The sequence below is a fragment of the Micromys minutus genome (assembly GCF_963924665.1).
Source record: "Micromys minutus genome assembly, chromosome: 13".
Classification (NCBI taxonomy): Eukaryota; Metazoa; Chordata; class Mammalia; order Rodentia; family Muridae; genus Micromys; species Micromys minutus.
Window position 1 is genome coordinate 54,979,692 of NC_137982.1, and position 19,931 is coordinate 54,999,622.

At 40.4% G+C, this 19,931-nt stretch overlaps 1 protein-coding gene across 1 annotated transcript; it reads right to left on the reverse strand.

Moving 5' to 3' along the window:
• Positions 1-215: 215 nt before the first annotated feature.
• On the reverse strand, positions 216-18,506 carry ZSWIM2 (zinc finger SWIM-type containing 2; the record flags this gene model as incomplete). The annotated part of the gene is made up of 9 exons (XM_080927129.1): positions 216-1,016; positions 1,850-2,003; positions 2,860-2,969; positions 5,709-5,793; positions 8,391-8,642; positions 10,420-10,630; positions 15,988-16,028; positions 17,173-17,249; positions 18,342-18,506. 9 exons carry the CDS (start codon positions 18,504-18,506, stop codon positions 216-218), a joined length of 1,896 nt encoding a protein of 631 aa, XP_080783255.1.
• Positions 18,507-19,931: the final 1,425 nt, after the last annotated feature.

The window sequence follows — 19,931 nt, forward strand, 5'->3', positions numbered from 1 at the left end:
TGAGTATTTTCATTAAAACACACATTGCTTAGTCTTCCACGTAGCAGGGCAACTTCTGTAAGCACAGTATGTTAGTCACACACAAGTAGGCAAAAAAGATGATAGAGTATTTTATAGATATTTGTCAAGGGTGTACACAGACACTTATGTGCTACAAATAAAATATTTTGCGTATTACATATTCAAGTTTTTCTGGTGTAATAAAAGTACCTTTTTCATAGTTGAATTCCTTCCATTATTAAAGACAGAACAGCACTTTGCGTTTGTAAAGGCGGACGCGAAGGTCGTCTAGGTGGACGACCACATTTTAGTCTACCTTTCCCCGTGGAGTTATTGTGCTTTTTAGACAAACTAAGTTTGGTTGTGTCCAAGTTGATAGTAAGATTTAACTCGTCTGTAGATAATGTACTTGACCTCTTATGTTGTCTTAATCTAGTGCTGAGAGATTTCCTTGTGTTGTACTGTATGTGTTCGTAACCTCTGCTTGTCTTTGCACTCTGACCAGTTTGATCTTTTTCACAGATCTGTGGGCTTTCCTTGCCAGTGAGACAAATTATATTCTTATGAGGAAGGGAGGGAAGAAATGTGTGAGACGGTGTTTGCCCAGTGGCTGGATCTTGCAGATATGGGGAGAACTGTTTGCTAATTTTGTATCCAAAAACTAATTTCCCTGAATCTGAATTATCTATTTTGACTGAGCATAGGTCATCCATTGTTATATTTTGATAGTTATCTGATGGATTTTGAAATGTAGTCAATGCTGTAGAATTATACTGGGGAATTCTAGGTAAAATTCCAGTTCTATTGTGTTTTAAAACTAATCCAGTACCAGGAACAAAAAGTTTTGGCTCTTGCTGCTTCGACAGATGAGCGATGTCTTTGTTTGAAGTCAGTTGATGTGCTAGTCCGTCTGCGGCTGCGCCTTTCCAGATCAGAGGGTTATATATGACTTGTCTGTCAATAGGGCATGAATTGCACTTGTGGAATAACCAATTGTCAATACATTTCCTGTGGAACTTGAAACAAAAATGCTGTAAGTTCATCAGATGCTTCTTAAATAAAATTTTCCAGCTTAGTTGTATATTGAAACTATTGAGCAAAGATAAAGATGATGCTAACTTATCAAGTTTTATGAAAATATTTGAACACATTCATTTATAAATACAATACATATACTGACTGATTTTTATTTTACACTGTAAAATGCAAAGTTCTTTATGCGTATCACCTTCCTACCATTGTTAGAAACTTACCATGAAAGGCTTTCTTTTCCTACTAACATGAAACTTAGTATGAAATAACTTCTAATGAAAACAAAAAATTAAAAATTCATAACCAACTAGAGTTGAAAAATGACTCTAACAATCATAACCCACTAAATAACACACATGCACTTTTGCTCAGGAAAAGGTACTCTCAGACTGTTTAAGTGTGACTTTAAAGCTGTACATGCTTGTTTAAACAATGCTATTTTGGGGAAAATATGGTCATTAACTATGGCTGTCATGTGACATTGGGCTTTGATTGTATAGTGAGTTCTTACGAGGAATTTTCAATTAGGGCACTTCCATCTTTATCCAGAGAACTTCTATGTCACACATAAGTGCATAAAAGAATGCAGCTAAAGTGCCACTTACCCTAGCCAGACAGTGTATAAGGAACAAGTCCTACTAGGTGCAAGTGTGTCCTGAGGGCAAGCTCTGCAGGGACTTGTCCACCTGTGCTGTGCCCGTGAGCAGCTCCGTACGGAGCACAGCAAGAAAAGGAAAGGGAACACTGTAACTGTCACTTCACTCCTGAGAAACTGCCTTTTAGAAAAAGAGAAGCGAAGGGTGGGTGTGGCTTTTACCTTGTGAGCACACGGCAGCAGTCGTGCGTACTGACCGAGGCAAAATGGCTTCAGACAAAGTCGACACTGGTACCCTGGGGCGAGCAGCTTGCTGTTCTTTGTAATCAGCAGGAGAGGCAGAGACTTCACAACATTCTTCGGTGTGTAGAACTGACTGAGTAAAGACAGACAGAAAGACCCCAACACCCATGTGCGATTACAGCTCAGAAAGTAAGTCAGTGCACAAGTTTGCTACATAAGTAATACAGCGAAACCCAAAGGTTTCTCGAGTTAGAGATTTATGCTTGTCGTTTAGATTCTGAATCTGGTAGGGCTGACATCATAAAGGGCAGCTTAATTTAGCCACATCACGCAGAAATATTGATTAGATTTTTGTTTATACTTTAAAGCCAATAAAAAGACAACATTTTAAAAGTCATGAGATGGGATGATTTCAATGTGGACAAATAGTTAGACATACATTTAGAAAACACAAACCAGTTTACTTGTCAGCAGACGAGGCATACAAGAGTAAGCTCAGCTACTCCAGGGCAGTGATGTCAACTGGTGGATGGCGGTTTGTGAGGGGACGCCATGTTTACCCACGGCTAAGATAAGGTGACTGAACTGACTGGGGCCATTGGAGAGGGAGAGTATGTAAGAACAGAAGCAGAGTTAAAGGAGATGCGGCCCTTATCCACACAGTCAGCAACAGAGCTAATGCTGCCCTCCCTCTACAGATACCCCCACAATGGCATAGCGCTATCTCCACTGTAAGTATGGGGAAATGTGCAGGGAGGAGGGAGGCCTGCATCCCAAGCCTGTCTGACAGTGCGCACTTGACTAGGACTGGATTGGAACGGGCTGACTTGAGACCCCGGCTCTTCCCCGGGTTGTGAAATGTTACTTGGGATACATGTACAATTGTTAACAAACATGAAACCAAGGAACACATATAAACTATTTAAATTTTAAAAAATTACAAACATATTCTGTCACACAAGAAATGTAAACTTTACGGAGACGCTCACCCTCGCTTTTCTTGGAAACATTGTGTGTTTGCTTCTCCCTCAGTTTTAGTATCTATGTATTTCACAACATCTGACCTTTCTTCTACTAATCTCCATCTTTGATTTCTTTTCTGAAATATGTGGAGAAAGAATAGATATTACTTTTTAAATCTTTAAAAATTATTTTCTGATTTATCAAGGCTTGCTATTAGTGATATAATATTATAAAATACTCCTTATAATATCTACTTTACCATATTAAAATTATAAATTACTTGGTCATAGTACTACCTTAGGACCCAGCTATGCCACTCCTGGACATATACCCAAGAGATGTTTCAACATATGACAAGGACACATGCTCCTCTATGTTTATAACAGCCTTATCTATAATAACAAGAAGCTGTAAAGAACCCAGATGTCCTTCAACAGAGGAATGGATACAGAAAGTGTGGTACATTTACACTATGGAGTACTACTCAGCTATTAGAAACAACGACTTCATGAAATTCATAGGCAAATGTATGGAACTTGAAGCTATCATCTTGAGTGAGGTAACCCAGTCACAAAAGAACACACTTGATATGTACTTATTGATAAGTGGATACTAGCCTCAAAACTTGGCATACCGAGGAAAAAAGTTTACAGACCTTATGAAGCTCAAAAAGAAGGAAGACCAGAATGTAGATACTTCAGTCCCTCTTAGAAGGGAGAACAAAATACTCGTGGGGGGAAGTACAGAGACAAATAAAGGAGCAGGGACTGAAGAAAATTACTCAGAGACTGCAGGGACTGCCTCACCTCGGGATCCACCCATATGCAGCCACCAAACTCAGTCAATATTTCTGGTGCCAAGAAGTGCTTACTGGACGCCCCTTCAGAGGCTCAGGCAGAGCCATACTGGTACAGAAGAGGATGCTGCAGCTAACCATCAGACTGAGCACGGGGACCCCAATGGAGGAGCCAGAGAAAGGACTGAAGGGGCTGAAAGGGTGTGCAACCCCATGGGAAGAACCACAATATCAACCAACCAAACTGTCCAGAATTTCCAGGGACTAAAACACCAATCACTGAGCACATATGGAGGGACCCATGGCTCAGCTGCATATGCAGCAGAGGATAGCATTGTCTGGCATCAATGGGAGGAGAGGCCTTTGGTCCAGTGAAGACTCATTTTCCCAGTACAGAGGCGCTGAGGTGGGAGAGGGTGGTTGGGAGTTGGTAGCGACTTAATCGAAGCAAGAGGAGGGAAGAGAGGGATGGGAGAGGGGGAAAGGGGATAACATTTGAAATGTAAATATAGATAATATATCCAATAAAAATGATAAAAAGGAAGTTTCTTTGAATAGAAAAAAGATTACATATCAATAAAACATCATAAAATAGTCTTATAAATGTAAAAAAAATTATAAATTTCTGACAGATCTTATGCCCTGATGTGAGTTTACTAGAATAACTTGACTTCCTTTCTCAACACTGAGGGTTTAAGCAATGGAACTTCGAACTACATCCATTACTTTGAATTAATTAATTTTTAATAAACTTTTATTTTATATGTGTGGCTGTTTGCCTCCATGTGTATATAATGTACCATGCACATGCCGAGTGCACACGTGCCGAGTGCACACGTGCCGGGTGCACACAGGTCAGGACACTGGATGGCCCTTGGAACTGGAGTTACAGGAGTCCTGAGCCATCGTAATGGTTCTCTAGAAGAGCAGAAGTATCTGTGTCCCTGAAAACGTCTCTCATCCTCTTCTTTTGTAAGTTTCTAATGGATTTGCAATCCTCAGCCCTTGAGTGACTGGGGGTATGGACACTTACCACCACAGCCATCACGTCTTCAATTTTATTAGTTAATGGTCTTCTCTCTGACTCTGTCTCCCACTCCTCCCTCTCCCTGCCCCTAACCCTCTGTGTACCTGTGACAGCACTTGTGTTGAGGACAGATGTTAAATTACAGGAAGAGATTCTCTATATTGACCATGTAGGTCCCAGGGATTGAACTTGGGTCTCTAGGCTCGACAGCAAACACCTTTACCCACTGAGTTATCTTGCAGGCTTGCCTAGTTATTCTTAATGTAAAAATATTAATTATCTCCAAGTAATGGTGGCACACACCTTTAATTCCAGCACCAGGGGGCAGAGTCAGGTAAGTCTCGGAGTTCAAGGCCAGCCTGGTTTATAGAGTGAGTTCAAGGATAGCCAGGGCTACACAGAGAAACCTTGTCTCAAACAAACAAACAAACCAAAATTAACTATAATTACAGATGTTTTTTTCTATAGTAAGAAAAACGTAGCATTATTCAGCATCATTACACACACACACACACACACACACACACACACACACACACACACACACGTAGCTAGGCTTCACTAAGTAGCCCAGACTGACCAAAAACGTGTGACTGTTCTGCCTTAGCCTCCACAGTACTGAGACGGCAGGTCTGCACCACTACACTGGACTTCAGGAGATAGTTTTAAAATGAATAATTCAAAGGATCCAAAAGAGTTCTATGTATTATTTGTGGGCATGAGAAATTTTAAGAGAAAACCACAGTGGTTGTCGGAAATGTAATGAGAAGCCTGCCCACAGGCTAGGGTTTCTCTAACTCGTTTCCAGGCCGAGGGCTACAGTGCCCGCTCTTACGGGTTCCTTCGACACTCAGTGCTTGGTATTGTGACTGAATTTATAAAGCACCAGCACAAACATTGGTTGCTTTGTACAGACTTACGGGGGAATTCTAAGTGTACTTTCTAAAATTAAAAGCCAGTTCCCTCCATGGTGTTATCTGCGTTTCATGCTCTTAGATTTGCTGGTCTTTCTGGCACGGAGCATGGCACATCAGTTTTTGGTGGGCACTTACCTCACGGGACAGGAAGGCGTGGGAAGGGTGGTAGCAGCTGTCAAAGCAGTCCTGGCATAAGTGATACTCCACACACTCAGTACACCTGGACCGCGGCATGTCAAGACACAGGAGAGAAAAACCCGATCACTGCCATTGTTTAGGTGAGAAGGTAACTCCCGTCCCTGTGAATGGTCCACTCTGGTCACATTGTGAATTAGTTTCCTATCGCTCCTGAAGAGTTTTCTACAAATTTGTTAGCTTAAGTAGCATCCACTGGCTATCCACTGTAGAAGGGAAGCTTGGTGAATCTCAAAGGGAGAAGGCAGAGGGTTGGCTCGGCTGTGTTACTTTTGATGCTGCAGAAAATCTTGTTTCCTTGGCTGTGCCGTATTCTAAAGGCACTTACCCGTCCTAGTTTGTGGTCCTAGCTCCACTTTTCAGGTACCCTTTGTGCCTCTCTTCCCCTTCCTCTTTCACTTTCAAGAGCTCTTGGGTTTATCCAGGTTGGGATCAGCTGATGAGAAACTGTGACTCTATTGCAAACCTGGCTCCCGCTGTCACGTGACCGGACATTTAGGTGCTGCGATAAGCTCGGAGGTCTACTTGAGAGACAGTTATTACTTTGTCTCCTCTGTGTCCTTCGTGATGTTTTCAGATCAATTTAGTCCCCAGTGAATTCTTTCTCTAGCGTCCCGTGTGACCTAAGCCCGTAAGCCCACAGACACATGGATTTGTCCCATGCTGCCTGGCTCCTCAGTTATCTCAAGGATAGGGTTACACTTAACACGATAAAGTCTCAGCAAGAACTATTACAGTCATTTTAAACTGTAATTTTTCAGAGAAACTGATTTTCACGTTTATGCTGTTCAGTGAACATTTTCCACACAGGATTTAAGTTTCCTTGCTAAAAAATTCAGCCTTGTGAGAATTAGCCAGACAAGCTTTTTTTTTAAATCAGAATTTTCTAGTGTTTAGAAGCCCATTTGCCCATTTCCCCAAGAAATAAGAAACATATGTACTCAGACATTTCAGAAGGCACATGCTCTAGATTATTATTTCTGTTCATATGTGTAGATTCTTAATAATCAAGGTCTCAAACAGGCAAAGCTGCAATTCGCTAGGTCCGCCAGAGTAGGCGGGGATAAAAGCTTAAGTAACTGCACTTTATCTGCATTTATCTGATGTTTTCGGAACTAATATAAAAGACGAATCACCGGGAGACTGCTGCTTACAGTTAGTAGAATTCAATTTTGGGGCTGACTGAAATGCTCGCTACTAGAAGGGAAGAGTGGAAGGTGGAGTTGCAAATGTCACAGATACAGATTTGATTTGTAATCAAGGGATACAGAACTGGTTGTTAGCCAAATCCATAAACAAGGTACGAGAAGTTTCCATCGGATGAGACTTAGCGTCTTGCAGGAAGCACAGCCCAGAAGCAATCAACTTAGTGGTTCCAGAAGGACAATCTTCCAGGACAGAAAGCAAACAACACCCTGGCCGAGGAGTTGACCGTCATCTCACTCAGGACACTCACCAGTGCTGCGCCATCTTTGATAGAATCAGTTACAGGGTGCTAGCGAGTTTTCTGTTTCACCCCATGGCTCCTCTTCACACCCTTCTCTCTCACAGGACATTTGGTCCCTAAAGGGTTCCAATCCGAGGTTTATGACAATGTCTGAACCATCCCTGCAACAGCTGCCGAAGACCACCACTCCAAAACCAACATTCCTGAGCTAGCCCACCTCGCGCTCAAAGTCTGTGCAAGTTCTGTCCTTTTTAAAGTCAGACGACCCCGTGGGGCCTCTTTGGCTGGACCCCCGTAGGGCCTCTTTGGCTGGACCCCCGTGGGGCCTCTTTGGCTGGACCCCCGTAGGGCCTCTTTGGCTGGACCCCCGTAGGGCCTCTTTGGCTGGCCGTTCTCCAGTCCTGATTTCTGTTTGTGATGAGTTTTCTTCTGTGTAGCACAGGCTTAAACTGAAGAAAGGGACAAGCGCTGCTGGTGTTAAACAAACAGTTCCAGGCCCAGCAAGTTATAAATATTGATCTGGCTGACTGTAGTCTAATTTCAGGAAAATAGAACACCACATTGATGGATTGAAGGACATTTTTAATGAAGATTGAAACAAAACATTTTTGTAAATATACATCTTAAATATTTTATTCAAGAAATCGTAGTTACCAAGGCATAAAGATTGTATAGTTGTGGCAATTATAGGAAGTTATACATATGACAGTCAAACTGTTTCTCTACAGATAATACTGTTTTCGTTAGCACTGAGGTGAGTATGAACAAGACCAACACTCAAGGCAGATGGAGATGCAGGTTGTAATTTCGGGTAGGCAGAAATGGATTTAAAACTCAGCCAATCTAATCAATATCCTTCTATGACTATTAGGAGACTTTGGCCATGACTCCTTCATCCATGGTCCACAGTGTTACAGGATGTGAGATGTCCTGTCACAGGACCCTGAACGTGGACTCTTGCCTAGGGCAAAGAGATAACAAGAATGCCAGAGTTTCCAGATGTTGCTTCACACTCAACTCATGAGAACCCAAAGCCAATGCTCTTGGAAGAGGGAGGAAAATAAAATGCAATCCCAAACGAGCTGTCATCACATAAGACGTAAAGGGGAGATGGGTAGTCTAACGGCCCGGCCCGGGTGCTCTGATGCTCAGAGCTGTGGGCATTGGAGCCTTACCTGTAGCACTTCCCCTCAATTGGCAGCTGGTTACAGTTGTTACAGGGAATTCCGAGGTGTCTGTCTAGTCGTTCTTTCTCGGATAGAGTCATAAGTTTGTTAGAATTTTTGAACTCCTCCAAGATGACTTTGAGTGGTGCAAACTCTTCCCTGCACAGAGGACATTTTAACATGGACCTGTCCGACGCTGTGTCTTGGTAGTTAGCTAAGATCCTCATGCATTTTATGTGAACGTTGTTGCCACAGCCAAATCTATCAGAAATAAAAGTCAAGTGTTATCATTTGTTGGATGTATTTGTTATAAATGTTTAAGTAAATTAAAAAACCTCTGGAAACATCTTAATTTCTTAGAAGATGCACGTTGAACTGGTTTCTAGATCTAGCTGGATCACAAACAGACAAAAATCTAATTTACTCTCTTTATCTGAATTCCAAATACAAGATTTTCCTTTAGAGAAAATGATAAAAGTTTTACATCACAAAATCACTTTTCATTCATATGGCCAGAATAAGTGTAGCTTCAATACAAATGAAAGTCAAATTGTTAATTCTTTCAATGGGGGAGGGGTAGCTCCTACTCTCCTTTTTTCTCTATTGCTTTACTGATAAATCATGAGACATCTTAAACATGTGAGCGGTTCCTGGTGGGAGAAATAACGCTGTGGAAGTAGCTGGTACCTTTGAAGTATTTGATAAGAGCAACCTCGTGGGAATGTGCAAAAAAAGAGTCAAATACTTGACAAGTTCACAGGAGACAAAAACAAGGAAGGGAATTAATCAGCAAATAGCACCCTCAACTTCTAAAGGCCAGCGAGAGCCACCAAGTAGTGTGACTGAATTTCTCTGAGTGAGGACGTTCGCTCACTAAGTAGAAAATGTGAACCACCTTGATGACAATGGACTGAACCTCTGAACTTGTAAGCCAGTCCCAAGTAAATGTTCTTTATAAGACTTGTCTTGGTCATGGTGTCTGTCCACGGCAATAAAATCCTAAGACAGGAGAAAAACTTAAATCTTAAAAAAAAAGAAAAAGAAAAAGAAAATATAGCTTAATTCTAAGACTACCAGGATTTTGTAGTGGCACTATATGTTTCTAACTAAATTATTTCTAAGAACACTTTTCTCAAAGCATCAAATATTGTAGAATCCAATGTACTTGTAATCATGTGTGATAATAATGTACCTTATGGAGAAATATTGATTTTCCTATAGATAAGTAAAAAACAATTTGTATTTATTTATATCAATATGTATATTGCTTATTATATGTACAGTATATGTTTATACAAATATATAAAAGAAAAATAACACTATCAATGGAATATTTATGTCATATACATTTCTATACTTGTATAAAAAGTAAAACATTATTCAACATCAAAAAAAAAAAAGAAAATATGAACCACTTAAATTAGAAGATAGAATTTCTTAAAAATTGAAATGAACATTTACGACTTCAAAGTAAAATAATCTTTACATGCAGAAAATCTGTTGTGGTCTAATCATTTCCCCTGTACAAAGAAAACAAAGAACTAAGGACCGGTGACATGGCCTAGCAAGAAAAGGCTCTTGGCGCCCAGCGGTCTGGGAAGTGATCTCATCTCTGGGACACACAAAGGGCACGAAGGTAAATCAACCTCCACAGTTCTCCTTTGACTGTCCCATGTGCCAAGGCATGTGACTCTACCCACCTACCAAGTCAATCAACTAATCAGTCAATCCATACACGTAAAAGGGATTAATAAAAACAAAATGTCTTCCTAGTCTTAATTAAGGCTGAGCAATGAATAGCTATGGACTGACACTTCCAGTTTGTCCCCTGAAAGCAGCCTAGCAATGCTTAGAAGAACGGAGCATCTCATAAGATGCAACTAGGAAACCGAGACCGTAGAGGAAATAGGACTTAGACGTGGGGAGAGCTTTGGTTTTTTTTTTTCTATCAAGGAAAGACAATTATCATAATGTAACTTCCTAGGAATATCCACTGAGAATTTTTGTAAGGTTTAGAATCTAAAGACAAATGCATCACCTGCAGAAGGTGACCGGGAGCTTCCTCTCCAGCAGCACCTCTTGACAGATAGGACAGATGTCCCCTGCACTGATGTCCTTCTGCTTAAGGTAGCCATCTTCTTCCACATGTGCTGTCTCGTCGATTGCTCTAGTTTGTGGAGTTTGGACCTGATGTATGCCCCGTAGCAGGTCGTTTATCTCTCCTTCGGTAAGACCCGACTGGAAAGCAGCTGGTGGAAAGTGGTGAAGCATTAGAATTTGGTGGCAAGAAAGGGAACATGGAGGTGAAGTAAGGGCTGAGCTGTGTAGTTTTCTTTCAGACATGAGAAAGGTAGCCCTAGTTGGGATGGTCTAGTCATGCTAACCGCTGCTTTGTATTCTACTTGGAGGCAAAATGGCTAGAAAAGAGAAATTTATGAAAACAATGCAGTTGCCTCCCCCTACCCTGGTACTGAAGCTAGCGCAGTCTGCAGGCTTGGGGTGTGGTAATATTACCCTAGGATTGTCGCTGTGCTGACATTTGGTCTTTTCATGTGCCTGCAAAAAAAATACTTCATCATTATACGGCGGTGTTGAAATGAGGTCGGGAGACATGGCTCACTGGTTAAGAGCTGGAATTGAACTTTCGAGGACACAGGTTCACTTCCTAGTACCCTTGCAATTCCAGCTCCAGAGATTCCAACAGCCCCTTCCTGGCCCCAGTGGACACCCCCAACTTAAGTCAGATACTCATAGAGACACAAACACACAAATATAAAGAAAGTGAATAAAAACTTGAATGAATTAAGCAACAGCAAGAGTACAGAGAAAACGGGCGTGTGGACGTGTGCGCAGGATCAGTGTTCTCACTGAGTGAACAGTAGAGAGGGCTCTCTGTTAGATAACGCTGTGGCTCTTTTCTGTTTTAGTTTTGTATCCATAGAAGAGAGCTCTGGTCATCTTGTTCAGGGCAGGCTTAGACACAGCCATTGAGTGTGCCCTTGGGATGTACATTCTTTTTTTTTTTAAACTTTATTTTAAAAAACAAAGATAAAAAAAAAATTTAAACATTTTTGCATAAATGTATACAGATACAATTGTGTCAGTGCTTGGCTTTCTTTTTTCTTTTTTCTTTTTTTTACAATGAGCAAAAAGTACATGTAAAACAGGGTGTAACCCGGAATTTGTCAATGTGTTCTTGGTGTATAAGGATTGAACATGACTTTTTTTGTTTTGTTTTGTTTTGTTTTCTTTATTTCTTGGACTTCATACAGTCTGTGAGTTGTTTCTGGGGCAGTGCGAGGCTCTGGGGTTAGCATCCCTGTCGCGTGCCCCTTGCCCCGTCGGCAAGAACGCACGCGGAACACCAGGATCCTTCTGCAGCAAAACCTTTATTGCATGTTGAAGAGGAAGACACCGGGCAGGAAAAGGCACCCTAATTTATACCCCCCAAGGGTGGCGTGTCGCTGTGTGATTGGCTGCCCGCCAGTGGTCTGATTGTGACGCCCCGAGATGGGCGGTGACTTGGCTCGCACCACTCTTTGCACATGTGCCCAGTGGTTATTTACCACACTTTAGCTGATTCATGGCACCTGAAACCAGCGCCATCTTGTAAGGGCGCAGCCTTCGGCCCTCAACACATCCCACTATCAGTGACTGCATATTATGTCTGTTCTTTTGTGACTGGGTTATCTCACTCAGGATGATATTCTCTAGATGCAGCCATTTTCTTGAGAATTTGGTTAAGTCATTGTTTCTGATAGCTGAGTAGTATTCCATTGTGTAAATGTACCACAATTTTTGTACCCATTCATCTTCTGAAGGACATCTGGGTTCTTTCCAGCAATTATAAAGGTTCTTTCTGGCTATTATAAATAGAGCTGCTATGAACATTGTGGTGCATGTATCTTTATTGTATATTAAAGTGTCTCTGGGGTATATGACCAGAAGTGGAATAGCTGGGTCTTCAGGTAGTACTATGTCCAATTTTCTGAGGTATCGCCAGACTGATTTCCAGAGTGGTTGTATCAGTTTACAACCCCACCAACAGTGGAGAAGTGTTCCTCTTTCTCCGCAACCTCACCAGCATATGTTGTCTTCTGAGTTTTGGATCTTGGCCAATCTGACTGGTGTGAGGTGGAATCTCAGGGTTGTTTTGATTTGCATTTCTCTGATGGCTAAGGATGTTGAGCACTTCCTCAGATGTTTCTCAGCCATTTGATATTCCTCAGTTGAGAATGTTTTGTTTAGCTCTGTACCCCATTTTTTAATAGGGTTGTTTGATTCTCTGGTGTCTAGCTTTTTGAGTTCTTGTACACCTTGGATATTAGGCCTCTATCTGATGTCGAGTTGGTAAAGATCTTTTCCCATTCTGTTGGCTGCCGTTTTGTTTTCTTAACAATGTCTTTAGCCTTACAGAAACTTTGCAATCTCATTAAGTCCCATTTGTTCATCTTTGACCTTAGAGCTTGAGCCATTGGTGTTTTGTTCAGAAAATTTTCTCCTGTGCCTATGTGTTCTAAGGTTTTCCCTACTTTCTCATCTAATAGTTTCAGTGTATCTGGTTTAATGTGGAGATCTTTGATCCACTTACACTTGAGCTTTGTACAAGGAGATAAGAAAGGGTCTATTTTCATTCTTTTGCATGCTGAGTGCCAGTTGGAGCAGCACCATTTGTTGAATAGGCTGTCCTTTTCCATTGAATGTTTACTGCTCCTTTGTCAAAAATCAGGTGGCCATATTCGTGAGGGCTCATTTCTGGATCTTCTATTCTATTCCATTGATCCACGTGCCTATTTCGGGATGCACATTCTTGAGTTATGAATTTCCCACACCCTGTTGCTCTTACAAGCAACTGTGTTGCATGCAGTTTTAGTCTTAGAACTTGAGATTCTTTCTCCCCATCCATGGCCCCTCCCCAGTCTGCCCTCTCTACCTAATATAGCACCATTTAAATTCCCCCGAGTTCTGTTTAAGAGGCATATGTTACATACATGTAAGATAAATATTGTATGTAGGGGTGTGAAAGCTCTTGTTTTCTTGACCCCCCCCCCAACTAAACACTGAAGGAACTGCAAAAAATGGTATTTCTGTTCAATACAGAAACCTTTTGTTCCTTGCCTGAGGTGGCGTGGTAGGTGCTGGTGGGCTGTGGGAGGAAATCAAACTTTAATTACCCAGCACTTGGAGGAAGGCGTTATTTGTCATAGAGAGACAGCAACATCTGCTCTTTCAGAAAAAGAGAGTACAAAACAGAAAACGAACAAAAGATTGCACACTTAGGAATTTTACAAAAGGAGCTAACCAGAAACTGTTCCATGTGAATTAGCAATAACAGAAGCCCTGAGAGATCACACAGAAAAAGCAATGTATGAGACCAACAGGAATGTTCTGTAAGACAAGAGCAAAGGAGCTAACCTCCTCTAGCAATCTCGATCTGTTACATGAGTTAAATGTTACTTATTCAATGTTCTTCCGGACTTGATCACATAAGGCAAACAAAACAGCTGCCTATTTATTATGTTTTATTTAGTGTGTGTGTGTGTTCCTCTCTTATTTTAACGGAGCTCTCTTCTGATTCTAATGAGACTTGCAAGGTTACTACCCAGCTCCATGTTTTCTATGCATGTTCTTTTATATGTAAATTATCATTTGGCTGTTTCTTGAAATAAAAATAAAAGAATCTTTAGAAATATTTCAGAAATGACACCTCTTTGAACTGTGTTCCTTGCATTCCATATGCTTTCTCTGTAGCTTCTTCCTACCATTTACCTATTTCTTCTTTCCCGTGCATCGTTCCAGTCCTCCTGAACCATCTTTTCCCACAGAACCTTCTTTCCCTTCCTTCTTTCCCATGCATCGTTTCGGTCCTCCTGAACCATCTTTTCCTTATAACAGCAATGGCTTTCGCACTTTTGCTGGTGCTTGTTTTTGTTACTATGACATCCCTGTGTCTTGGTGCAGGTTGGAGGACGGTGCTTGGTTTGAATTAATCATCTCTGCATCACCACACGGTTGTCTCAGTAAATTACTGGAAGAATTTCTTTCATTTTTCTTTTAAGTGAATTAAAACAAGGATGAGGCAGAGACATTAAATTAAATCTATGAAATAAATAACAGTGAATGAAAGTATAAAGTTTCTGTACTTAAAATGTTGTTTGGAGGCATTTGAGATTTCTTCATAGGAATGTTTGATATGTGAGAGTGTAGAAGAAAATCTGTTTAATTTAGTAGGCATGAGCAAATCACTATGAATTTTTGCCATTATTTATATTTTCTATGACTTAAGTCTTTTTTGTCACATGATTATAGTAATATTAATAGGTCAAAATGTTTCTCTGTATCTTTATTTCTAGTAGAGGCTTAATATGCAGTTAATATCTTTAAGTTATATTAAACATGAACCTAAAACACACAAAAATATTGATACAATTCTGAATTCACGGTAATCAGTGAAAGTATTTAAAAAGAGCAATTTGTATGAGAAGCAAACAAAAATTATTTTCTAAATTTATTTATTTATTATATATAAGTACACTGCAGGTGCCTTTAGACACACCAGAAGAGGGCATCAGATCCCATTACAGATGGTTGTGAGCCACTGTGCGGTTGTTGGGAATTGAACTCAGGACCTCCGGAAGAACAGTCAGTGCTCTCAACCACGGAGCCATCTCTCCAGCCCCCAAAAGTCTTAATATTACTATTAAAAGTTATTTGCTGGGCTCCAAAATTAGTTATAGGAGCTACTTTTGTACAGACAACAGTATCTATATAATGAAAGTTTTTTTCTTCTACTTTTGAGATCATTAAGACCAAATTTAAGTAGCATAAAATGTGTAACAAATATTTTTGCACAAAAATTTCAGCCAAATTATATTTTTAGTTTGCATTTTTTTTAGACAAGGTTCTCTATATAACTGTGGCTGTATTGGCACTCTCTATGTAGACCAGGATGTCCTTGAACTCACAGAGCTCTGCCTGTCTCAGCCTCCTGAACACTGGGATTAAAGGCGTGCGCCACCAGAAACGTAGTTTTGAATGTGATTATGTGTCACGGTATTTCTGGGTGTGTATAAAGCCACTATGATGTAGGTTTGCTTAAAGTAAGGGACGTTATTTCCTTCCAAATAGCACCATTGTTTCATCTTTGCTATTTTTCTAAATTTAACTCTTGCGCAAACTTTTAAGAGAACATTTTTTAAATTCCGTGTCAGTCTGCATGTACTTTCATTATCAGTGAGTGCTACCCCTTCATGTGAGCATGCGCCACATTGTACATTTGGAGTTCAGAGGCCATCTTAGGGGTTGGGTCTCCCCTTCCACTATGTTCAGGGACTGAATCAGACCCTTAGGCTGTAAGCAGTGTTACCCACCACCCCATCTCTGCGGTCCTTATCCATGTTTTTAAAATTAATCTGATTTTGAGTGGGATATGCAAACACATTTTTACTTAAGAGGAAACATAAGAAATTATGATAAAATGAGATAGTTACTTGATTCTTTAGGAAAACTAAGCATTCAGGTTTAGAATATGTTCACATGAGAGTTTCATAGTTTTGTTAACTTCAAAATAATAAAGGATCAGAAAGTAAAAAAACCAGAGACTTACATTCATGATTCCTTGGAAGCTTGAATTTCTTCAGTAACACCCTATTGTTCACAAGTAGAAAAACTGAAGTCATTTAATTGGATATTATCTTCAAACATAGTGTTTGAACTTGTAGACTATAAAGAGGATGATTTAATGCAGAAAATGTTATAAATAAACTTAATCAACTTTCTGTTAATTATACTTATCTTTAAGGTAATTTGATGTGAGGTTGATAGACAAATTGTGTTGTGTTAAAGGGATTGATTAGAGAGAAAAAAGCCTTTATTTCTTAAGACATGGTCCTTCCAGGAATAGTGAAGAAATCCAGGTATTTCTAATACTTCCTTTAACCTCCTTACAAGTAAATGTCACATGACTATTTTTCTACACCTACCATTTTAATGTACAGTAGAAAACTTTCAAATGTCACTAAAGTTGTAACTTTAAAGAGAGCAAAACCACATATTTAAAAAATATACAGTTAATGGGTTTCAGCATTAATTACATTAATATTAATATACACTTGGAGGATATTTCTACTTAGTTTATGGTTAAACATTATATGAAATGAGTTATAGTATATTAAAATCGGAAAAGAACAACCTTACCCTGTCCTGTCATAAAATAATATTGGAAATCCCTATCACAAGCTCTATAATGATCTACTGTACATTTGAAAGGCAAATAACCAATAACCTATGTTAGTAGATGTTTAGTAAAATGTGACCAAAATGGAACAGTCCCAAACCGGGTGAGCTGAAAGTGAGACCCCGGGCACACATGTAGCAGACATGTGGGGCTCACTCCCCATGTGGGGCTCCCAACGTCTAAATATTTATATTGAAAGCAATAAACATCTGAATCCTGAATTATAGAAAACAACACAATTTCATGACAGTGTTTCCGGAGACAGGAGGCTGATGAAGACAATAACGTCTCAAGTGTAAGCTTAGACTTGGTAGTTAGATTTCACATTTGTGCACATAGCACATATCAATATTTTCTACTTTATATTACTAAATATTTCTCAGCTGATTCACTCACTTTTCAGACTGAAATGCAATGCTTCCAACACTAAGAAACATGCTGGTAAATTATGGCCATGTTAGTTTTTAATTCCTTCAATACCAAATTTCTTTATTCTTGCTGTATTTAAACCATGAACATGTTTCTTTGTGTAGCTTGTTGCTAACAGTCACTCACCAGCATATGTGCTTACACAGTTCTCCCCTCTTCAGAAACGTGGGGCAGCTGCACTCATGCGGGTTTCCAAGCAAAACCTTTAAAGTAAAAGTTAAAAAACAAAGTTAATTTTAAGAGCTAGGTTAAAACTAAATTGATAAAATAACTGGGTTAAAAGAGATTTAAATTATTGATTGGTTTAGTCAATTTAGCTCTGAACTTTGGATATGATCAAACAGGGCCTTCTGAGAAATATTCTCTCTTGACATTCAAGGCTGAGTTCCCACTCCTTAAAGTAAACTCCTGGCCTTGGTTAACAACTGGCACTGTGAATTAACCCATTTTTTAAAGGTAATCTGTACTTCAGTGAAATTAAATCTAAAATTGAAAGCTCTCCCTCCAAACCATTCTATTTTTTTAAAGGATTGGGTTAAATGGCTTCTGAAAAATGGCTTGCTCACTTTTGACTGATTGATTGGTTGACTTTTGCATTTGAACTTTACTTTCGGTAGAGATTAGTTTTATTCAAGACTACACAGTCTATAACTGTTGAACCCAATAAATCAACAAGGTAAAACAGCACGCTTTGAGCAGAATACAGAGTGATTAGCTGCACCCAGTACTCTCAAACACGAGGGAGGCCACAAATTTAAAACTTCTACAGCACCAGGGAAGTGTTCAATGGCTCGTCTTTGACAGACAGGAGCAGGACATGTAAATATGAAACATCTGTTCTCTTCTAAGAAAACCATAGAAATATCTTAGAGAAACGGATTTTAATGAGCAAACATTTAAAAGATAGGATTCTCATATGTTTTACAGGGCTGGTGAACACCAACAAGGTATCCAGAAATACACAAACCACAAACTGAATATTCATATAACCCTCTCCAATATTTGTTTTTAATGCTAGAACTCAAGGTCCATCATTTTACAAGGGTTGGACGCAATTCGAGTTCCTAACTATCGAGAAAAAAAATTTTTTTTCTGATAAACAATATTTCTTTTTGTAACGTGCCCATTTTTAAAGTCTGGGGAGCACTTGTGGGAGTGATTCCTCTTGTGAGGCAGGTCTGTTTGCAGGAATTGGGAAGTGGGCTTGGGGCACCTCCCCTCCCTCCTGCCGCCCTCCTCCCGCCCCCCATCCCCCCCCCCCCCCCCCCCCCCCGTCCCCAAGGGGCGGTAGTTACTCGGAAATCCCCTTTTTCTGGCTCCTCCTCCCTCAGTAGGAAGCCTGTGGGGCCGATCTGTCGCAGGAGAAAGATGCTACTACTCAGCGCCTGGTCTTGCTGCCAGCTGAGGCTCTCGCTTAAGTGTCTTCGCTTTTCTGAGGCTTTACAGCCTCCTCGAAGCATCCCTGGCGGCTGTGTCCTTCTACGTTAAGCGTTCGGAGGCGCCTGGGGTCTCTATGGCAACAGCGTGCGGCGCGGTTGCCGCGGTAACGGTAGTGCTGGCCTAGGCGCCCAGCTTGCTCGGCTCTAGTTGGGGCTGGAGAAAAGTCCATGCTTAGACTTTCAAACCCGAGATCACAGGCTTAGTGGCAAACCTCGTATTCTATTCTTCTTACCGATTTGCTCACAGGCTAGACTGTCGATCTGCTCGTTAGGACGTTCTCAGACCCGGTTACAGTGTGGGCTCCAGAGGATAAATTACGGCCTGTGAATTTCTTTTTCATAATTAAAAGATTCACCCTGACTATCGATATTCCACACACATTTTCCAATGGGTCACAACAGCATACAATTAGTAAGTCGCTCAGGGGAGATGGAGAAAATAGGGCTGGCAGATCAGCTAGGTGTGTGTGTGTGTGTGTGTGTGTGTGTGTGTGTGTGTGCATGTGTTGTGTTGATCTTGAAGCTAGGAGAAACTCTTAGGTTTCATGTTGGATTTGGATATTGATAGCGCTCTCTTTTAAGGAGTAAGACTTTTCAAGGCTGACTCAACAATCCGCAATTTGTTCCTGAGCTGTTTCTATATTCCAAGTTGAGAGCTATCTTAAAGTATTAGTCAATAGTTTGAGTCATGGTTACTGAACTCAAAGCCATGTTGCTGGATTCTTTCTAAGAAACCGAGAGCAGATGAGAGCTCTGCTTGGTCTCTTGGTTACGGGAAGAAGGAAGGCATCAACGCTATCTCATCAGGAGAGGAAGCCACAACTAGATCAGGCCAAGAACCTGAAAAGAAAAGGGCACCGCCCAGTGTGAAGTGTTGTGGCAGCTTTGATGAGGTGTGATCATCTGCATAAACACCATGGGGCCTCAGGTCAAACAAAATGAGTTTTGTTTTGCTTTCTTATTAAGTAATGAAGAACTAACAGCTACACAACCATACTTCCAACATTAGCATTAGTCAAACACTGTGTTAGCAAAGGAAAACAATATATATTAAGAAAACCCCTGAGAACGAGATGAACTGTAAATTCACTTTCTATAGTAGTCTTTTTATTTGAAAGCTCGGAATTAATGAGTGTCAGTTCATACTCTCTGCGTAATAGAATGAGTTTGGCTTCATAGTGAAGGGACTTTGTGATTCTATTCACGCAGTCCTCTATGTGCCTGAATGTGTGTGTGCATGTAGCTACTTAAGAACTTAAAAGCCAAACAGCAGTAAATATTTAAGGTTTTACGTTTTATTTAGGATGATATTTGCTTCATGTGTGATAAGCACTATTTAAAAAGGCCACGTACTTAAATTATTTAAGTTGACTGTAGTGCATTAATTCCATTTTGAGGAATGGTAAGAGCACAGCATTTGTGTTCTCATGCTAGTTAAAAACAGAA